This window comes from Eumetopias jubatus, unplaced genomic scaffold (genome assembly GCF_037043125.1).
Source record: "Eumetopias jubatus isolate StellerSeaLion01/CBP00866 unplaced genomic scaffold, mEumJub1_p1.0 scaffold_6, whole genome shotgun sequence".
Classification (NCBI taxonomy): domain Eukaryota; kingdom Metazoa; phylum Chordata; class Mammalia; order Carnivora; family Otariidae; genus Eumetopias; species Eumetopias jubatus.
The window spans coordinates 85,630,678-85,651,981 of record NW_028274812.1 but is presented as its reverse complement, the minus strand read 5'-3'; the positions used below and the strand labels follow the sequence as shown (position 1 = coordinate 85,651,981).

At 35.4% G+C, this 21,304-nt stretch overlaps 1 protein-coding gene and 1 pseudogene across 1 annotated transcript in view; one reads left to right on the top strand and one right to left on the bottom strand.

Moving 5' to 3' along the window:
* The window catches only part of FAM135A (family with sequence similarity 135 member A), a 123,543-nt gene that overhangs the window by 80,500 nt on the left and 21,739 nt on the right, over nt 1–21,304 (top strand). The window contains exons 11-14 of the mRNA XM_088023929.1: nt 13,071–13,144; nt 14,736–14,890; nt 15,697–17,464; nt 18,957–19,117. Coding sequence (XP_087880055.1) covers nt 13,071–13,144; nt 14,736–14,890; nt 15,697–17,464; nt 18,957–19,117 — 2,158 coding nt within the window. The remainder of the gene's footprint in view (nt 1–13,070; nt 13,145–14,735; nt 14,891–15,696; nt 17,465–18,956; nt 19,118–21,304) is intronic.
* LOC148164101 (60 kDa heat shock protein, mitochondrial-like) lies at nt 1,202–12,545 on the bottom strand (annotated as a pseudogene).

Here is a 21,304-nt window from a genome sequence, read left to right as displayed (position 1 = left end):
ATGATCTCGGGTCATGAGATCTAGCCCTGGGTTGGGCTGCGTGCTGAGCACTGAGCTTGCTTAAGATTCTCTCTCTCCCGCTGCCCCTCCCATTCACTCATGCACATGCACTCTTGCTCTCTTTCTCTAAAAAATAAAATATATATATATATATATATAGAGAGAGAGAGAGATATGGTTGATATACAGTGTTATATTAGTCCCAGATATAGAACAGAGTGATTTTACAGTTCTATATATTACTCAGTACTCAACATGATTAAGTGTAGTCACCATCTCATCTGTCACCATATACCGATACTACAATATCATTGACTATATTCCCTATGCTATACTTTTCATCTCCGTGACTTATTTATTTTATAACTGGAAGTCTGCACCTCTTAATCCCCTTCACCTATTTAGTTCATCCCCCAAACCTCGCCCTCTCTGGCATCTACCAGTTCTCTGTATTTATGAGTCTGTTTATGGTTTTTTTGTTTGTTTTGTTGTTTTTATTTCCCTTAGCATAATACCCTCTAGGTTCATCCATGTTGTTGCAAATGGCAAGATTTCATTCTTTTTTTATGGCTGAGTAATATTTCAGTGTGTGTGTGTGTGTGTGTGTGTGTGTGTGTGTGTATGTCATATCTTCTTATCCATTTATCTGTTGATGGATGCTTTGGTTGCTTCCATATCTTGGCTAATGTAATAATGCTGCAGTAAACATTGGGGTGCATATATGTTTTCGAATTAGTGTTTTCACTTTTCTTTGGGTAAATAGCCATGGAATTACTGGATCATATGACATTTCTATTTTTTAAACAAATTTTTATTACAGGAAGGTTATCATATAATTGGTATTTCTCTGCTTTGTACACAAGTATTCTTACTCTCCACAGAAAGGCTGCTTCTTAACTTTTCATCTGGTAATGGCAAGCACTAAAATCCACAGTAGTAAAAATACACTGGTACATGGCTCTTGCACTCAATTATCAGGAATATTACAAATGTCTTTTTATTAAAAAATACAAAATAAATTATCTGTAGGTATGGACAATGACAGCAATAAACCATTATATGTTGTTAACTGAAACCAGTAACTGATGGTTATAGTGATTTTCTTAAACATCAGCCAGCCTTTTCTTCAGTCATTTCCATCAACTGACTTTTCTGAAGTTGTTTGAGCTTCCTCTCACAGTTCATTATTAATGGTATAGCACTATCCTAGGAAATTGAACATGCCACCTCCCATACCACCTCCTATTCCACCCATTCCTCCCATTCCTGGGTCCTTCTTTAGGAATTTCGGTGACTACAACTTCTGCTGTAGTTAACAGAGAGGCCACTCCAGCAGCATCCAGGAAAGCAGTTCTTACAATCTTAGTTGGACCCATGATTCCTTTTTCCACCATATTCACAGAATCTCCAAGCATAGTTTCATAACCAACTTCTGAGGAACTCTGCCTAATTTGCTCAGCTACCAATGATCTTTCAACACCTGCATTCTTAGCAATGCTCATTGCAGGAATTTTAGTAATTTCTATACCAACTTTTTGATCTTCATTAGCTGGAGTTGTTAAATCCAAGTCTGAATGCACCGGAGCAGGGCACCACCCACTCCCAGAACAATGCCTTCTTCAACAAGAGCTTGTGTAACTCTGTCTTTTCATTCACTTCAACACCACTTGTCCCACCAACCTTCAGCACAGCTATCCATCTGAAAGTTTTGCCAGACATTCATTCAGCTTTTCTTTTTCATGTTCACTAATTGTGATATCTAACTGCTCAATGATTTCTTGAATACATGTTTTAACTTGAGCCTTGTCATCTTTTCCTTTTAAGAGCATGGCATCAATTTTGATCACAATGACCTTTCCAACTTTTCCTAAATCGTGAGGCTGAACATCTTCAAGATTTATCAATTTTCTTTATTTCGCCAGGACAGTAGCAATAGTGGTGCCATTCTCAGCCTCTTCATTTGTGTTATTGGCAACATCTTGAACAAGTTTAGCACCAATATTTTTACATTTATCTCTTAAGTCAATTGACTTTGCAATGGTGACCTCATCTTTTGTTACTTTGGGACTTCCCAACTCTGATCAGTAATCATTGTTCTTCCTTTTGGCCCCATAGTAATAGCTACAGCATCAACTAAAAAGGTGAAGTGTACACCTTGAAGCATTAAGGCTCAGGCATCTGCACCAAATTTTACATCTTTGGCACAGGCCCAAGTGAGATGAGGAGCCCTGGACACTGACCTCATTTGGTGAAGGGCTGCTGGTAATCAAAGCATTTCTGGGGGGCAGCAGCAGGATGTGCAGGCAGAGAGGCATTTCTATTTTTAATCTCTTGAGGAACCCCCACAGTGGTTGCACCAACTTATATTTTTACCACCAGTGTACGAGGATTCCCTTTTCTCCACATCCTCACCAATGCTTGTTTTTAGATACTAGCCGTTTTGACTGGTGTCAGGTGATAGCTTGTGGTTTTGATTTGCATTTCCGTAATGATTAGTTACGTGGAATATCTTTTCATGTGTCTCTTGGCCATCTGTATCTCTTCTTTGGAAAAATGTCTATTCAGGCCCTCTGCCCATTTTTAATTGGATTATTTGTGTTTTTTATGTTGAGTTGTACAAATTCTTTATGTATTTTGGATATTAGCCCCTTTTCAGATTTTTTTTTTAAAGATTTTATTTGAAAGAGAGAGCACACATGAACACAAGCAGGGGGCTGGGGGTGTGGAAGGGAAGGGGCAGAGGGAGAGGAATAAGCAGACTCCCTACTGAGCAGGGAGCCCCAGGACCCTTGGACCATGGGATCATGACCTGAGCCGAAGACAGACACTTAACCAACTGAGCCACCCAGGCTTCCCCCCACCTTATCAGATATATTATTTGCAAATATCTTCTTTCATTTAGTAGGTTGGCTTTTTGTTTTATTGATGGTTTCTTTCACTGTGCAAAAATTTTTTAGTTTGATGTAGTCCAAAAAGTTTAGTTTTGCTTTTGTTTCCCTTGCCAAAGAGACCTATCCATAAATATGTTGCTAAGGCTAATGTCCGCGAAATTATTGCCTGTGTTTTCTTTTAGGAGTTTCACGCTTTCAGTTCTCACATTTAGGACTTTAATTTATGTTATCTTTGTGTCTGTTGTAAGCAAATGGCCCAGCTTCATCTTTCTGAATGTAGCTGTCTAGTTTTCCCAGCACCATTTAAGAGACTGTCTTTTCCCCATTGTATATTCTTGACCATATAAGCATGGGTTTATTTCTGGGCTCTCTATCCTGTTCTGTTGATCTGTGTGTCTATTTTTATACCAGTGCCACATAGCTTCAGTTAATATAACTTTGTAGTATATCTTGAAATCTGAGACTGTGATATCTGCAGCTTTGTTCTTTCTCAAGGTTGCTTTGGCTATTCAGGATCTGTTGTGGTTCCATACAAATTTTAGGATTATTTGTTTTAATTCTGTGAAAAAAACTGTTGGTATTTTGATAGGGATTGCATGAATCTGTACATTGTTTTTTGTAGCATGGACATTTTAATAATATTAATTCTTCCCATCCGTGAGCATGGAATAGTGTTTCATTTGTGTCATCCTCAGTTTCTTTCATCAGTGTCCTGTAGTTTTCAGATTACAGGTCTTTTCACCTCTCAGTTAAATTTATTCCTAGGTATTTTATTCTTCTTGGTGCAATTGTACATTCTAACCTTATACCTAAAGGAACTAGTAAAGGAAGTCCAAAAATAGTAGAGGGAGAGAAATAATAATTAGAATGAAAATAAATGAAGTTGAAACTAAAAAGCAATTGAAAAGATCAATGAAATCAAGAGCTGGTTCTTTGAAAAAATAAACAAAATTGACAAACCTTTAGCCAGACTCATAAAGAAAAAAAGAGAGAAGACTCAAGGAAGTACAATCAGCAGTAAAATAGGAGAAATAACAACTGATACCACAGAAATACAGAGGATTATAATGAACTATGAAAATCATATACCAACAAATTGGACAACCTAGAAGAAATGGGTAAGTTCTTAGAAACTTACAGTCTTCCAAATCTGAATCAGGAAGAAATAGAAAATTTGAACAGATCCACTGCTAGTAATGAAATTGAATCAGTAATCAAAAAATTCCCAACAAACCAAAGTCTAGGATCAGATCTTCACAGGTGAGTTCTACCAAGCATCTAAGCAGAATTAATGACCATTCTCAGACTATTCCAGAAAATAGAAGAGCTTCCAAACTCATTCTTTGAGGCCAGCATTACCCTGATACCAAAATCAAAGACACTACAAAAAAAGGAAACTACAGGCCTATATTCCTGAAGAACATGGATGCAAAAATCCTCAACAAAATATTAGCAAACCAAATTTAACAGTACATTAACAATACCACTCACTGCTGTCCCTGGGATTTATTCCAGAGATGCAGGGATGGTTCAGTATTCATAAATCAATCAGTGTGATACATCACATTAACAAGACAGAGGATAAAAACCATATAATGTTAAAAGATGCAGAAAAAGCATTTGACAAAATATAACACCCACTCATGATAAAAACTCTCAACAAAGTGGGTTTAGAGAGAACATACCTTAACATAATAAAGGCTGTATATGAAAAAACCCACAGCTAACATCATACTCAGTAGTGAAAAACTGAAAGCTTTTCCTCTAAGATCAGGAAAAAGACAAGGATGTCAACTCTCACCACTTTTATTTAACATAGTACAGGAAGGTCCTAGCCACAACTATCAGACAAGAAAAATAAAAGTCATTGAAATTGGTAATGAAGAAGTAAATCCGTCACTATTTGCCAATGATATGATAATATATAAAGAAAACTCTAAAGACTCCACTAAAAAACCATTAGAAGTTATAAATGAATTCAGAAAAGTTGCAGGAGACAAAATTAATATACAGAAATCTATTGTATCTCCATACAGTAATAGCAAAGTAGCAGAAAGAGAAATTAAGAAAACAGTTCTTTACAATTCCAGCACCATTTTTTGAAAAGGCTTTCTTTTATTGAATTGCCTTAGCATCTTTGTTGAGATTCAGTTAACTAATAAATTGAATCCATTTCTTGGCCTTTTTTTCTGTTTCATTGATTTCTTACATATCTTTATATTAATACCCCCCTAACTTGATTGTGTTATTGTAGTAAGTCCTGCAGTCAGGTAATTAGTAGTACATTTTCCAATTCTTTTCTTCTTTTTTGAGATTGTTTTATCTCTTCCAGATCCCTTGTATTTCTGTGTAAATTTAAAATCAGCTGGTAAGTTTTTATTTTAAAAAGTCTTGCTTGGATTTTAGTTTACATTGCATAATCTGTAGGTCAATGTAGAGAGACTTTTCTCTTTCATCATATGTTGTGGACACATTATCGTTCCCCATTTAGGTCTTCTGTTATGTCTCTTGGAAGTGTTTTGTAGTTTTCAGTGTCTTAAATTTATTCCTAAGTTTTTTATATTATCTGAAGCTGTCATAAATGGTCTTTTTATTTCATTTTCTAAACAATTGTTGCTAGGATATAGAAGTACAATTGATTTTCGCATATTAACTGTATGCTCTTATGGCCTTGCTAAAGTTATTAGATGTAGTATTCCATAGATCTAAATTAAATTAGGTCAAGTTTATTGATGGGTTGTTCAGCCAATATTCTGTATTATTGTTTCCCCTCTGTTTCAGTACTTAAAAAATACCATTATCTTCTGGCCTGCATAGTGTCTGATGAGAAGTCAGTTGTCATTATATTATTTTTCCTCTCCAGTTATTATAATGATTTTCTTTTTACCTTTGGTTTTCAGCAATTTGACTCTGATATGCTTTGTTGTAGTTTTCTTTGTATTTATCTTGCTTGGGATTTGTTGAGATTCTTGGATCTGCAGGTTGATTCTTTTCTTTCCAATTTTCACAAAAATTTTAGGTATCATATCTTCAGATATTTTTTTTTCTGCCCCAATTTTCCCCTCTCCTCTCCCTCTGGTACTCTAATTTCACTTGTACTTTATTATTTGATATTCCTTTGTTTTTTAGCATTTTTTTAATCTGTACTTTTCAGATTGAATAATTTTCATGATTCTAGTTTTGAATTCACTCTTTTCTGTAAGGTCTAATCAGCTCTTAATCTCATCTAGTAAATTTTTCATTTCAGATATATTTTTTACTTCTAAAATTTTTTTTTTAGCAATTCCATCTTTCTGCTGAAGTTCCTTTCCTCTTCATTCATTACATCCAGCTTCTTTCACTCATTGGGCAATTGTAATCATTGCTTAAAAGTACTTGCTTGGCCTTCTTGTTTATAATTTGGCATGTAAGAGGTTTGGACATAATCATTTCCACCCTAACAACAAGAAAAAAACTGAACAAACTGAATATCAACACATCTTCTTAGATCTTTTAGAGAATTGAAGTCACAGGGCAAACTCCTGCCCCCAAAATTGGACAGTCAGATAGCCAGTTACAGAGAATCACATCTGACCAAAGCAGAGACCAACCCACAAGCAGAAATCACCACTGGAGCCAGTAGTGGGGTAGAAAAACTTAAATTGTATTTGATGAATTTCTGCTGGCTCAGTGTGAACAAGCTTGAAGTAATAATTTCAAGGGGGCTCAGTCCTAGGGGAACTCCATCATGAGTTTTACCTCCAGAAACCCAATCAGGTTCTCATGGTGAAGATCAGAGAAAATCCCCTCTCTCATGCAGGAGGGTAAGGGGGTGAGAGAGGTAGCTGTTTTAAAATACATCCAGAGCATTCTGTCCTTCTTAGAAAGACTTGTCTCAATAGAAACTATCTTTCCAGAGCCTAACTGACCTGGGAATCCAACTCCAGCCCTCTATAGCCTTCCACATGGGGGAGAGAAATATGCTACTTACCATTCATTATTAGAGAGTTTCAAATTAGAACAACAGTGAGATACCTCTGCATACCTATAAAAATGGATGAAATGTGAAACACTGACAACACCAAATATTAGGGAAGAATTAGAGCTCTCATTTGTTGCTGGTAGGAATGCAAAATGGTACAGCTGGTTCAAAAGACAATTTGGCAGTTTCATACAAATCTAACATACTCTTACAGTATAATCTAACTATAATGCTCATTAGTATTTACTCAGATGAGTTGAAAACATGTCCGCACAAAAACCTGCACATAGTATTTATACAGCTTTTTCCATAATTGCCAAAATTTGGAATGAACCAACATGTCCTTCATCAGGTGAATGGATAAAAAAAAATACTATATATCCATACAGTGCAATATTATTCAGCAGTAAAAAGAAATGAACAATCAAACTACAAAAAGAGAAAGAGGAACTTGAAAGCATATTGCTAAGTGAAAGACACCAATCTAAAGGACTGACAGCTATATGATTCCAACTATATGACATTCTGGAAAAGGAAAACTGTGGAGACATTGAAAAGATCAGTGGTTGCCAGAGGTTCAGGGGGATGGAGAGAAGAACAAATAGGTAGAGCATAAGAGATTTTTAGGGAAGTGAAACTATTCTTGATGATTTGTAATGGTGGACACATATTCTTATGCATTTGTTAAAGACCATACAGTGACCACCACCAAGAGTGAATCTTAATGTAAGCTATGGATTTTAGTTAATAATTGTCAATATTGGTTCATCAGTGCTTTATTAAGTCTATTAATTATTTTTAAAAAAAGAAAGTGTATGCCTGCTAATTCTAACATCTGAGTTATCTTGGAGTTCATTTCTACAGACTGCTTTTATCTCATGATTGTAAGTTATACTTTCCTGCTTCTTTGCATATCTAATGCATGTTCTTTGATTCTTGAAACAGTTGTTTTATGTATTTTATCCAGCTCTGTAGTTGGTTTCAGGGAGACAAATCCATTACCAATTTCTCTGTCGTGGTAGAAGTTAAAATAGTGGTTTTCAACCTTGGTTGTACATTAAAATCATCTGAGGAACTTTAAAAATTACCAATGCTGAACGAGGCCCAGGCATGGGTAAATTTTTTTTTTTTAAGTTCTCCAAGTGATTAACAGGGTTAGGCTGTTACCTGAATAAGAGCATTCTGCTAGGAAGAGTGAGAATTGAAATCTGGCTTGTCTTCACTGGAGTCAGGTTGCATCTGCCAGTGGAAGCAGCATCTTTTTTATATTTGTACTTAAAAGCTGCTAAAGGGTTTAACACGACCCTGCAGCAACCAGTAAAAAAACTAGAGGGTCAGGAAGTTGTTCTTAGCTTTTATTGAGATTTTAAGATCATAAGATGGTATTTTCGACTGTATCAATGCTTTCTATGCTCTAGAAGAGGGAAAGAGTAAGAAATAGCTTGCATACACAGACTTGTACCCCTGAAACAAATAATATATTATATGTTAATAAAAAAAGAAGAAGAAATAGCTTGCATAGCCATCCTTTTCCACTCAAAGACCTCTTTACAATAATGAGTTATTTACACAAAACATTATGAAGTTTGCATTTTTACAAAAAGGTACTCATCTCTAAAACTTCTTGATCTGGGGGGTGCCTGCATGGCTCAGATGGTTAAGCATCTGCCTTTGGCTCAGGTCATGATCCCAGGGTCCTGGGATCGAGTCCCGCATCAGGCTCCCTGCTCGGAAGGGGGCCTGCTTCTTCCTCTCCCTCTGCTGCTCCCCCTGCTTGTGCTCTTTCACTCTCTCTGTCAAATAAATAAATAAATAAAATCTTTAAAACTTCTTGATCTGGTATTCCTTCAGTAAAATATATACGCATAGTGTGTATATATGAACCTTAATATATTAAGCTCTGTTTTTCTTAATAAAGTAGAACTACTTTCTGAAAACATTTATTTATCATATTTAATTTGATACTTTTTATTTCCTGTTTTGCAAGGTTCAGGTAGACTTCCAGTGCTACTGTAATTATTAACATAAACACAATGTATTTAGCTTTTATGTGTTTATATATATAGAACATATCAAGTATTTTCAGGAAATATGTTTATCCCAAAGTGCAATTATTATCTGATATGTGCTCCTAAAGGATTAACTCTTCCCTTAAATTATTTTTTACCATTTTTTTTAAAGATTTTATTTATTTGACAGAGAGAGAGATGGCGAGAGAGGGAACACAAGCAGGGGAGTGGGAGAGGGAGAAACCAAGCAGGGAGCCCGATGCGGGACTCAGTCCCAGGACCCTGAGATCATGACCTGATCCAAAGGCAGATGCTTAATGACTGAGCCACCCAGGCATCCCCTATTTTTTACCATTTTAAATGAAACTTTTCTAGTGTGCTTCATGGTCCCCTACTTTCCGAAATAGAGTATACCAAACCTAATTTAGTCCTTTCAAAATGATTTAATTATCATTATGCATTTTATTTATATGCTCAAGGGTTTAATACACTGGTGTTCCATCCTATTAAAAATGTCTTTTTAAAAAATAAAAAAAGATTTTATTTATTTGAGAGAGAGAGAGAGAGAAAAACAGCATGACAGGGGAGAGGGACAGAGGGAGAAGCAGGCTCCCCGATAGAGGGGCGCCTGGGTGGCACAGTTGGTTAAGTGCCCGACTGTTGATTTTGGCTCAGGTTGTGATCTCCTGGATCTTGAGATTAAGCCCCGCGTTAGGCTCCGCACTTAGCTCAGAGTCTGCTTCAGATTCTCACTCCCTCTGCTCCTCCGCCCAGCTTCTCTCTCTGAAATAAATAAATCTTTTTTAAAAATGTCTAGATATTAGATCTTCCATTAAAGGATTCTAAGTTATATTAATTTTTATTTTGTCTGTTTTTTATGGGAATGTTCTAGGTTTATATACGTTTTTAAGGGAGGGCCTTTTTGTTTCAGTAACAAGTTCTCTACTGATTGTCTAGTATACTTATGTATACTTACATATATCATGTATATTCTGTAATTCTCCTTTTTCCTTTGTCTCATTTGCTCTTTTAATATGCTGTGGATTGAAAAGTAAATAACTAATACCAGTTAGAGGTGTATCTAATAGTAACGATACCTCAGCTTTATGTATTTAAAGTATCCTTCCAGGGCGCCTGGGTGGCTCAGGTGGTTATGACCTGCCTTCGGCTCAGGTCATGATCCTGGAGTCCCCGGATCGAGTCCCACATCGGGCTCCCTGCTCGACAGGGAGTCTGCTTCTCCCTCTGACCCTCTTCCCTCTCGTGCTCTCTATCTCTCATTCTCTCTCTCTCAAATAAATGAAAAAAAAATCTTTAAAAAATAAATAAATAAGTAAATAAAATAAAGTATCCTTCCAAAAGTACAATCTAAGAACTTAGAGAATATTTGTTCAATAAACATTTGTGAGGTGACTGTTTTCTTCAGGGCAACATAAATAATATGATATATCTGATATTTAGATCCTGTACTGAGGATTTGAATATAACCTGGACAGGCATGTATAAAATTATTATAGTAAATATATTTTTAATGTATTATAATAACTGTTAATAATAAATGTTATGTATTATAATTACTACAGTAAGTACTATTATGATTTTATTATATACTATTTAGTCATATTATACAAATAACTATTTGTAATATATTTTATAGTATAATAAGTTTATACTATAATAAATATTTAGCAGTTTAAGCAACATGTTAGGGTGAACACAGATAAAGTAACATTTAACTCTGTAAAGCACTGATGAATACTCATTTTGAATGTTCAAGAGGCTTTTTTTAACCATCCAGCTGTTTGCTAAATTTTGAATAGGTGATATTGCCAAATAAGTGAATTTTTAAAAATTAGAGCACATATACAAAATTTGTTTTACAAACATATATACCAAAGTAGTAATATATATATTACTCATCCTGAGTTTGAATTTGTAAATTTAGTATTTTTTCTATGTATGTCTTTTGCTCCAAATTAAGTGGTGCTGCCATCAGGTGGCAGTCATACCTTAGTTATGGCCACAAAATACATTTAATAGACTTACTCATTACACATTGCCATAGCACAAAATTATGGCAGGAGAAAAATTAGATAAAGAATTTTGTGTGGGTGCATAGAGGAAAGGAAAGGCTTTCTGTTAACAGGGAGTCTTTATGCAGAAGGGAAGAGATAAGTGGTTTGAAGCACAAGATTTGGAATTTCTTAAATCTTTATTTGAATCCCATATTTATCACTTACTAGCTACGTTATCTTGGCCAAGTAATTAACCTCTTTGTCCCTGTTCTTCACTTATTAAATGAAGACATATCCACTTCATAGGGTTTTCATATAGTTTAAATAACAATGAAAATAAAGTGCTTATCATAGAGCCTGGTAGATAGGATGCTATCAGGAAATGATAGTTATGTGGTGCCTGGGTGGCTCAATCAGTTAAGCATCCAAGTCTTGGTTTCAGCTCAGGTTATGATCACAGGGTCTTGGGATTGAGCCCCATGTCGGGCTCTGCACCCCAGGGATTCTGCTTAAGGTTCTCTCCCTCTCCCTTACCCTTGGCCTCTGCCCCCTCCCCGTGCATGCTCTCTCTCTCAAATAAAATCTTTAAAAACAAAAAAAGAAACGATAGTTATGATTGTAAGAATCAGGAGGTAAGGAGAGAAGGAAAACCAACAAGTCAGTTTTGCAGGCCCAGCTACAACTACAGGAATCCAGAAGGCTTCAGGCTTCCTTTCTTCGCACATTACAGCCTCGGGGAAACATCTCTCAATGATAGATAGGTCGGCAGATACCGTTCCACATCTTTCCCTTAGTGTTGGAGAGGAAGAAGAGGTAATTGGATACTATTTGAAAGTACAGACAAAAATTTCATTCTTATCATGAATGCCTCATATCTTCCTCTCCCTTACCTCACTGACTTGTTCCTCTAAAGACTCAGTCTCCTCTGCTTAGGGAAGCAAGTTTAGTAAGTCAGAAATTCAACTGGCCAAATCTTGATGACAAGTAAAATATATCTCCAATCTGCTTTATGTTTAAGACCAAAGAACCCTAAATCATATTCCCTTTTAGAAAAGAATCTTAGATGTATTATAATCTTGGGATATATTATAATTTGTGTCTTCTCCCTGTACCTTCCAAACAAAACATGTTCTCCATCTCCTTACTGTTGCTTCATATTGCTCCGATAGCTGACAGAGCCTTTCCTTGAATAATTAGAAATGGAAGGATCAAAATACAAATATGACAAAAGAAATATTCAGCTAGACTTGACCAGTATCTGTCAAGTACTTGCTTCTGTAATATACCCAGATAGATGTTTTGGGGAATAACCAAGATCATCAAAACACAGCTCAACTCTGAAGAACATCACACATTAGGAGTGAAGATAATTCACATATACGATTATTTTAAGAAAAAATAGGAATGTTATAATGGCAATTATAATAGCTTATATTTATATACACTTACCAGACTACAGACTGCTGTCACATACATAATCCTGTTTATTCTTCACAGTAACCCCAAATGTAGAACAAGTATTAGGTGTAATTTGAAAAGGGGTCATCTGAGGCTCAAAGGTGAAATGCCTCAGAGTCACAATGCCAGTAGGCTGGTCAGTCAGTTCAGGTGGCATATACTTGCACACCTGACACATAGCATGATGTAAGTCCTGGCTGATTCTTACCATTTTTTACCATGTGCTGAGCACTATTCTTAGTACTGGGACCTAGTGGTGAGTAAGACAAACTAAATCCCTGTCTTCAAGGAGGATAAATCTTGGATCCATAATGTAAACCTAAATTTCTCACTTTACATTTTATTTTATTTTATTTTTAAAGATTTTATTTATTTATCTGAGAGAGAGAATGGGAGAGAGAGCCTGAAAGGGGGGAGGGTCAGAGGGAGAAGCAGACTCCCTGCTGAGTGGGGAGCCCGATGTGGGACTCGATCCCGGGACTCCGGGATCATGACCTGAGCCAAAGGCAGTTGCTTAACCAACTGAGCCACCCAGGCGCCCTCTCACTTTACATTTTATTGTTTCTTTTATTTCATGCAATACTAAAATACAGTACTTTGGCATATTGAGGAGGGAGATTAATTCTTATATAGGGGTGGTTATGGAAGGCCTAATGGAGAGAGGTTTCTTTTCCTACCATTGATTGACCTTTTAATTGTGCCGTGTTATTCATATTCCCTTTTGGATTTTTTTCAGGTACGCAGATTTTCTGAAGCATTCTTTTGCTTTGAACATCCAAGAGAAGCTGCCATTGCATACCAGGAACTTCAGTGAGTAGAGTAGATCAAAGTTAAAATGATTTTACCTCCTTTTATGTACGATATCTATCTCAGAATTTATCAAATAAAATATATGATATTTACAACAGAGGAAATTAGAATTTAAAGTTCAGAAATTCCCTATTTAAACAAATTGGGTTTAATTTTATGAATTACTTCATGGAAGACCCATACCTTACTTACATAAAGAAGCATATTGCCCTATTCTCCCCACCCCCATATCAGACCTACTAGAACCTTGGTAGTCCCATACATCTCTGGCTCCAGCCTTGTATCTTTATTTTCACAGGTCAGAATCTCTTATGGTCATCATTATATATTACAGATTTTCACCAGTGATCTGTCACTGCCTTTTGCTATGTTAATGATTTACAATAAAATACCCAGAATGGATGCCTTCCATTTTTCCTACTGAGTATGTTTAAATCTGGTTTTCTTTGCCTTTAAAGAATATTTTGAGAATATTATGCTGAGCAAAAGAAGTCAGACATAAAGAGTAATGAAGTTCTGGAGTATATAAAGAGTTATATGAAGTTCTGGAACAGGCAAAACTAAGGTGAAAAAAGTCAGAACAGTGATTGTCTTTTTGACTCGGGCTGGGATTTTGACTAGAAAGACATGTGAGAACTCTTAGTAGATGGAAGTATTCTGTATCATGTATCCATTTGTCAAAATCATACAGCTAAGATTTCTATATTTCAAAGCATGTGAATTTTACCTCAAAAAAACTAGAAATAATAATAAAGTGTGGGGCGTGGGCAGTGAGTTACAGGTATAGGTAAAACAAGACAAGCAAATGTTAATTGTTGAAGCTGAGTGATGGGGTTTATTATACTGTTCTGCTTAATTTGTTTGAAATTTTCCATAAGAAAAGGTTTTTTAAAAAGTATTATGTAGGGCGCCTGGGTGGCTCAGTTGGTTAAGCAACCGCCTTCGGCTCAGCTCATGATCCTGGAGTCCCAGGATCGAGTCCCGCATCCGGCTCCCTGCTCAGCGAGGAGCCTGCTTCTCCCTCTGACCCTCCCCCCCTCATGTACTTTCTCTCTCATTCTCTCTCTCTCTCTCTCAAATAAATCAATCTTTAAAAAATTTTTTTTAAAGTATTATGTATTAGAAAGTTATGTACCTTGTTTTAAATAGCTGTTAATTGTATTCACCAATATATGTTAAGTACAGCAGTAGCAATGGAATATATTTTTTTCCAATAGTATCATCAGTCATTAGTAGGTAGTTGGAACTTTTGACGTTTCTTCTATATGCTACTCCCAGCAAATCAGTAAATTCAGACATTAAGCATAGATAACTCATTTTGAAATAACTTTAAAAAGTATACAAGAATATAACAGAAATAAGTTTATCAACAAACCGTAATTTTGTAAGCCAATCATTTACTGTTAACAAACCATAATTTTCATTGTACCGGTCTTTATCTCTGACCAAACAACTCTTTCATAAGGAGGCTATATCTTTAGGAATGCAGGAGTGTAGGAATGGTGAGGGAAGAGGAGGAGGTAGAGTCTGTAACGTGGAATTGAGTATAATTTTTTTAAATTACAATCTGACATAAAGAAATATTTTTCAGTGCTCAGAGTCATCTACAGATGTGCACCGCTATCAAAAATACTTCCTTCTGCAGTTCTCTCCCACCTCTACCTATTGAATGTAGTGAATTAGATGGAGATCTCAATTCATTACCTATAATCTTTGAAGATAGGTATTTAGATTCAATTATCGAAGGTAAGTATAATCTAAAATACGTAAGTTGTGTGTGTCATTTGCAGTATATTCTTCCTAATATATATAAAACTATTCCCTAATGTGGGGCCATTTTTTCCCCCCTCTGGTTTTATTTATCTTTGAGGATATTAGGAGGTTGTAGTCAGTAAATGTAGTCTTAATCATTTGAGTTCTCGCACCTTGTTTTAAACCTGAATCTTTTTTTCTTTGGATAAAAGACTTAGATGCACCCTGGATGGGAATTCAGAATCTTCAGAGATCAGAGTCCAGTAGAATGGATAAATATGAGACTGAAGAAAGCTCTATAGCGGGACTTTCTAGCCCAGAGTTGAAAGTCAGACCTGCTGGTGCCTCCAGTTTTTGGTATACAGAAGGTGAAAAGCAGCTAACAAAATCTCTAAAAGGAAAGAATGAAGAATCAAATAAATCCAAGGTTAAGGTCACTAAGCTCATGAAAACAATGAAACCTGAAAACACAAAAAAAATAATAAAACAGAACTCTAAGGATTCTGTGGTTTTGGTAGGCTACAAATGTTTGAAAAGTACAGCATCAAATGATCTCTTTAAATGCTTTGAAGGCAATCCTTCACATAGTCAGAAGGAAGGTCTGGATCCCACAATATGTGGATATAATTTTGACCTAAAGACCTACATCAGACAGACAAGCCAAAAGGAAGCTAGCTTTTTGCCAACTAATACAGAGAGAACTGAACAAAAGTCTCCAGATATTGAAAATATGCAACCAGACCTGTTTGATCCTTTGAACTCTGGCAGCCTAAATCTTTGTGCAAATTTGTCCATTTCAGGTAAACTTGATATCTCCCAGGATGATAGTGAAATTACACAAGTGGAACACAATGTGGCATCCAGAAGTTCATCAGACGATTGCCCTGATCATCAAACAACCCCATCTTCAGGAGCTAGAACAATTGAAGTAAAGCCCTGTAATAAGGATCCTTTCAGTGGAGAGAAAATAACTGTTAAAATAGGACCTTGGACAGAGCTTCAACCAGATGAACTATTTGTGGATAATTTACAACTACCCAACTTTGAGTCCTTAGAATCTAATGGTAAATCTAAATCTATAGAAATAACACTTGAAAAGGAAGCTTTGCAGGAAGCAAAGTGCCGTTCTGTTGAAGAACCATTAACTAAGTTAAGAAGTAATCAACCTGTTTCTTCTACAAAAGAATATCATGTTGTAGTAAGTGGAGATACAATTAAGTTACCAGATATTAATGCAACATATGCCTCATCTAGATTTTCAGATTCAGGTGTTGAAAGTGAACCAAGTTCTTTTGCAACACATCCAAACCCTGATGTATTTGAAACTGTGCAAGGGCAAGGTCCTTACAATAACGAAAGATTATTTCCTCAGCTTTTGATGAAACCTGGGTATAATGTAAAATTTTCATTAGGAAGTCATTGTACCGAGAGTACAAGTGCTTTAAGTGAAATACAGTCATCTTTGACATCCATAAACTCTCTACCTTCTGATGATGAACTGTCACCTGATGAAAATTCTAAGAAATCTGTTATACCTGAATGCCACCTAAGTGATAGCAAAACTGTATTAAATCTAGGAACAATTGACTTGCCAAAATGCGACAATAGTAAAAAGTCAAGTATTATTTTGCAGCAACAGAGTGTCGTATTTTCAGGGCATTTGGACAATGAAACTATAGCAATACATTCCTTAAATTCAAGCACTAAAGACCCTTTGCAATTTGTTTTTTCAGATGAAGATACTTCCTGTGATATGAAAAGTAGTTGCGGCTCCAAACCTAACTTGGACACTATGTGTAAAGACTCCCAGAGTCCTGATAAATCTAGTAATTCTGCTGGGACAGCAATTACATTGAATTCAACACTGGTTTGTTTAGGTGCCCCTTGTGTTGTTTCAGGTTCTGTTTCTACTAATACAGAAGTTAGAGAAGATGAAACTGTGAAAAGAAAAAATGATGATACCTTAAATCTCAAAGAAATAAATTCAGAAGCCCAAACAGTTAAAAATGAAACTCATCTGGGTACAAATGATCCTTTTTCAGCCAGTCCTGATATGGTAAAAGAAGGGCTTGTGGAAAATTATTTTGGCTCTCACAGCAGTACGGATATTTCTGACACATGTGCTATTAGCTGTAGCAACTCAGTTAGCCCTCAGAAGAAAACTTTTGAAAAAGAAATTAGTAATCTTCATCAGGAACAGGGTAAAGAGGATGAGGAAGAAGAGCAGGATCAACAAATGGTTCAAAATGGGTATTACGAAGAAACAGATTATTCAGCTTTGGATGAAAAAGTAAATGCTCACTATACAAACAGAGATGCACTAGAAGAAGAAAGACTTATAAAATCTGAAAAAATAAATAGTGAATATATGAAGGATGGAATAAATATGCCTGCTGTCTGTACTTCTGGTTGTTTGTCCTTCCCGTCTGCACCACGAGAGTCTCCTTGTAGTGTTAAGTATTCTAAAACTAAATTTGATGCCATTACAAAACAGCCATGCAGCACTTCTTACAACTTCACTTCATCAGTTTGCTGGTATGAAAATTCACCAAAACCTCAAATACAAGCGTAAGTAATGGAGCACAATAGCATGTGCTATTAAATATAGGTATAGAAAAAATATGTGTTTGTGTGTCTGATAACATATATTTCATGTTCTCTGGTTTCTGTACTACAAAAAGCTCTTCTTTGATTACCTATCTAAAAATGGAGAAATGAATTCAATGTACTCTTTGACAGACCTGTAGTTCTCCATCTGCTTGTTTTGTTCTATAAGCTAGACATTTCTGATACAAATTTTCCATTGGTGGTTATGTGTTAGATGTTTGGAATAACTGGGATTAAAACTCTTTTTCATCAGTAACTCATTTCTCCGCCATTAACTCCCAGACAGGTTAAGTTCTACCAGTGCATCTAGCAATATTAGATAATGAATAATAAGTTAGTAGAAACTTCCTAAACCTACCAGACCCAGGTTATCTCAGCTAAATCAGTGGTTTACAGACTTGAGGTTTCATGGACCAGTTAAATATGCAGAAAAATTTTGAGGATGATAGAGGTTTACTAGCATGGCACTGGTTCTCAAACTATTCTACTACCTTATTCCAGTTGGAATTAGAATCCCTGGAGTGAAAGATCTGGGCATGTCTACAATAGATTTTCCAAGTTCCTACATTATTCTGATTTCTATATTTTAGCTAAGATCTCATAGTGCGTAAAGCTAGTGAAACCAGTGAGGTGATAATGACCCTCTAAAGAAGTGTGATATGCTGAAGACTGAAGGTTATACCCGTTCTGGCTATCTCAAACTTTTCTGAGTCATTGATAAAAACGATTTTTGTCTTCATCCAGAGTAGGGTTCATCGGCTTCCTTCAGTTTTACTTTTATCAGTTCAAATGATACAGTGTTAAAATAGTTAATAATTTTTGATGTTTGCAGCCCCCAAGTTGATTAGATTTGTTACTCATTCAAAATGAGTGTATGCCACCAATTATATTTAGTCACGCCCCCCTCTTGGTTCTGTTCCTTTTTATTGGTATTTCTAGAGGAAAAATAAAAAATAACTTAATGTACTAAGAACTGTAACTACCATTCTCAGAGTTACACTATGTAAAACAGCTCCTTACCTTTCATAAATTTATGTAAGATTAAAAAGAAGCAAAGAGGCTAAGATTTGATAACAGAATAAGCATCAGATTGTCATCCTTCCAGTACTTCTCCCAGCTTTTCTATATAATTTAAAACATTGTAAGAAGTGTAACTTCACTCCTAATATTCTCTTAGTTGATTTCAAGTTTAAAAGAATATTTTAAGTGATTTCAGATTTGAAGTAGTCACTGTATTTGATCAGAATATGTACTAACAATAGCAAAGAAAATTAACTCTCTGATTTCTAAATTATTTAGGTGATCTCACTATTTTCATTATTTTAAAACCAAATAATTTAAAACCAAAGGTTTCCTCTTCTGCAGTTCCCTGAATTCAGCATGTTGTCTTTTTGGTTCTAAAAACTGAATATAAAACTTGGTAAAGAGTATCTCTTATAATATTTTGCTTCAGCTTCCTCCAGGCAAAAGAAGAATTGAAGCAACTTAAACTCCCTGGGTTCATGTACAGTGATGTTCCTCTGCTGGCATCCTCAGTCCCTTATTTTAGCATGGAAGAAGAGGATGGCTCTGAAGATGGAGTACATCTCATTGTCTGTGTGCATGGTTTAGATGGTATGTGGTGTCTGTTGATAAAACCCATGGCAACTCAATATTTTTTTCTTTTCCTAATAGTCTTCATTTAGTTTTACTTAATCTTTGAACTGAAAATATTTTAAATTGCTGAAATTAATTGACTCTTAAATACATTCTAAAACAAAAATATGCTTGACTTTGCTAAGTATAATATTAGATTTCCTTTTAAATTAATTTTCCATGGACCTGACATTCATCTATGTACCAGCATTTTATTTCTTTTAACTTAGGGTTTTTCTGTCTTCTGTTGTTGGTTTTCTCGGCAGTCACCTCATGGCAATCATTTTGTCTTCCTTTGATAGTCGACCTGGTGCCCTTTTAGTCTAATGCTTTAAACCTTATGAGCTAGAAAAATCAGTACTAAGAATTGAAGATTCACTTAATAAGGTACACTTTAAATTCTAAATACCTGGCTTTAGTGCTATAGTTTTATGAGAGCTATTTTGGTTATTCAACAGACTGTTTTCTGTATTTTAGGAACTATATTAGAAAATGCCAAATATCTATAGACTAGCCTATTATTACTGTATTATAATATCATTCTGTAAGAACAAATTGAAGAAAGATTTTACGGATATAAAAATACTAAACGCAGGTCTAAGCTAGTAAATTGTCATGAAATTGAAGATTTTTCTTTATTTTTTAAAAAGATTTTATTTATTTGAGAGAGAGTGAGAGAGAGTATGAGCAGGGAGGAGAGGGAGAAGCAGGTTCCCTGTGAGCAGGGAGCCTGGCACAGGGCTCGATCCCAGGACCCAGGGATCATGACCTGGGCCGAGGGCAGATGCTTAACCAACTGAGCCATTTCAAGCACTCCTGAAGATTTTTCTTTAATAAAAGAACTTGACTCTCAAGAAATAAAGTATCTCAGGGCATCTGGGTGGCTCAGTTGGTTAAGCGTCTCCCTTCAGTTCAGGTCATGATCCCAGGACTCCGGGATTACCAGTGTCGGGCTCCCTGCTCAGTGGGGAGCCTGCTTCTCCTTCTCCCTCCTGCTCATGCTCTCTCTCTCTCGCTATCTCTCTCTCTCTCAAATAAATAAAATCTTAAAAAAAAATAAAAGAAATAAAATATCTGCAATACTAACTTCTTCCCCTGCAAGTAATAAAATTTTCAAAGATTATCACCCAAGAAAGATTTCTTGGCCCAGTAGACTCTCTGGCACATTCTTTGAAATTTTTAAGAAACAAATTACCCCCATGTTATATAAATTGTTCCAGAGTAATAGGAAAAATTATGGAACGCAGCTCATTTTATTCTTTAAAGTTAACCTAACCTTGTTACCAAATCTGGAAAAGATATCACACCCACACCCAAAGAATAGCAGGCCAATCTGACATAAATACACTTAATAAAACTCTAGCAATATTGCAGAAATAAGTAAACAGATAAGTAAATAAAAAAATTTTTAATTGTCCCCAAAAACCTCTAGCACATTGAATTAATGTATTAAGTCACTATAACAACTAGGATTTAATTCCCAGAATACAAAGATAAGTATATAAGGAAATTTATTAATATAAATATTATTATATTTATAATAGTATAAATATTAAAATATACCTACATCAACAAATCAAGTAAGAAACTATTGATAAAATTCAGTGTCTATTCCCGGTTTTGACAATTAAGCACCAAACTTTAAGCTTTAAATAACAATTATTAGTGTGATTTAATCAATGTGATTATTAATGTGATTAAGCATATTATTCTCAGCCAGTGGAAAACATATACTTTGTAGTGAAACACTAGTGGTGTTCCTTGTAAAATCAGGAATAAAACAGTTAGCTCTATCAGTGTATGAAAACCTAAAAGATACAAATATTAGATGGGTCAAGTTGAAATTCAACAATTATAACATGTTTACATTCCTAATCAAACCAAAGGAATTAACCAAAAAGCCACTAAACTAATTTTTAAAGATAATAATATTTTTAAATTATGTATTATATCTAATAAGTAGTCAACATTGATAGACATTTTTAAGTTAGTAATTAAACGCCTTTAAATTATTTAAATGGAATTTTTTTTCTATTCAACTATTACAAGACCACCAAAAGAAAGTGAACAGGTTAAATCTAAATCTAAAATGCATTCAAGGGGTGCCTGGGTGGTGCAATTGGTTAAGTGTCTGACTCTTGATTTTGGCTCAGGTCCGTGATCTCA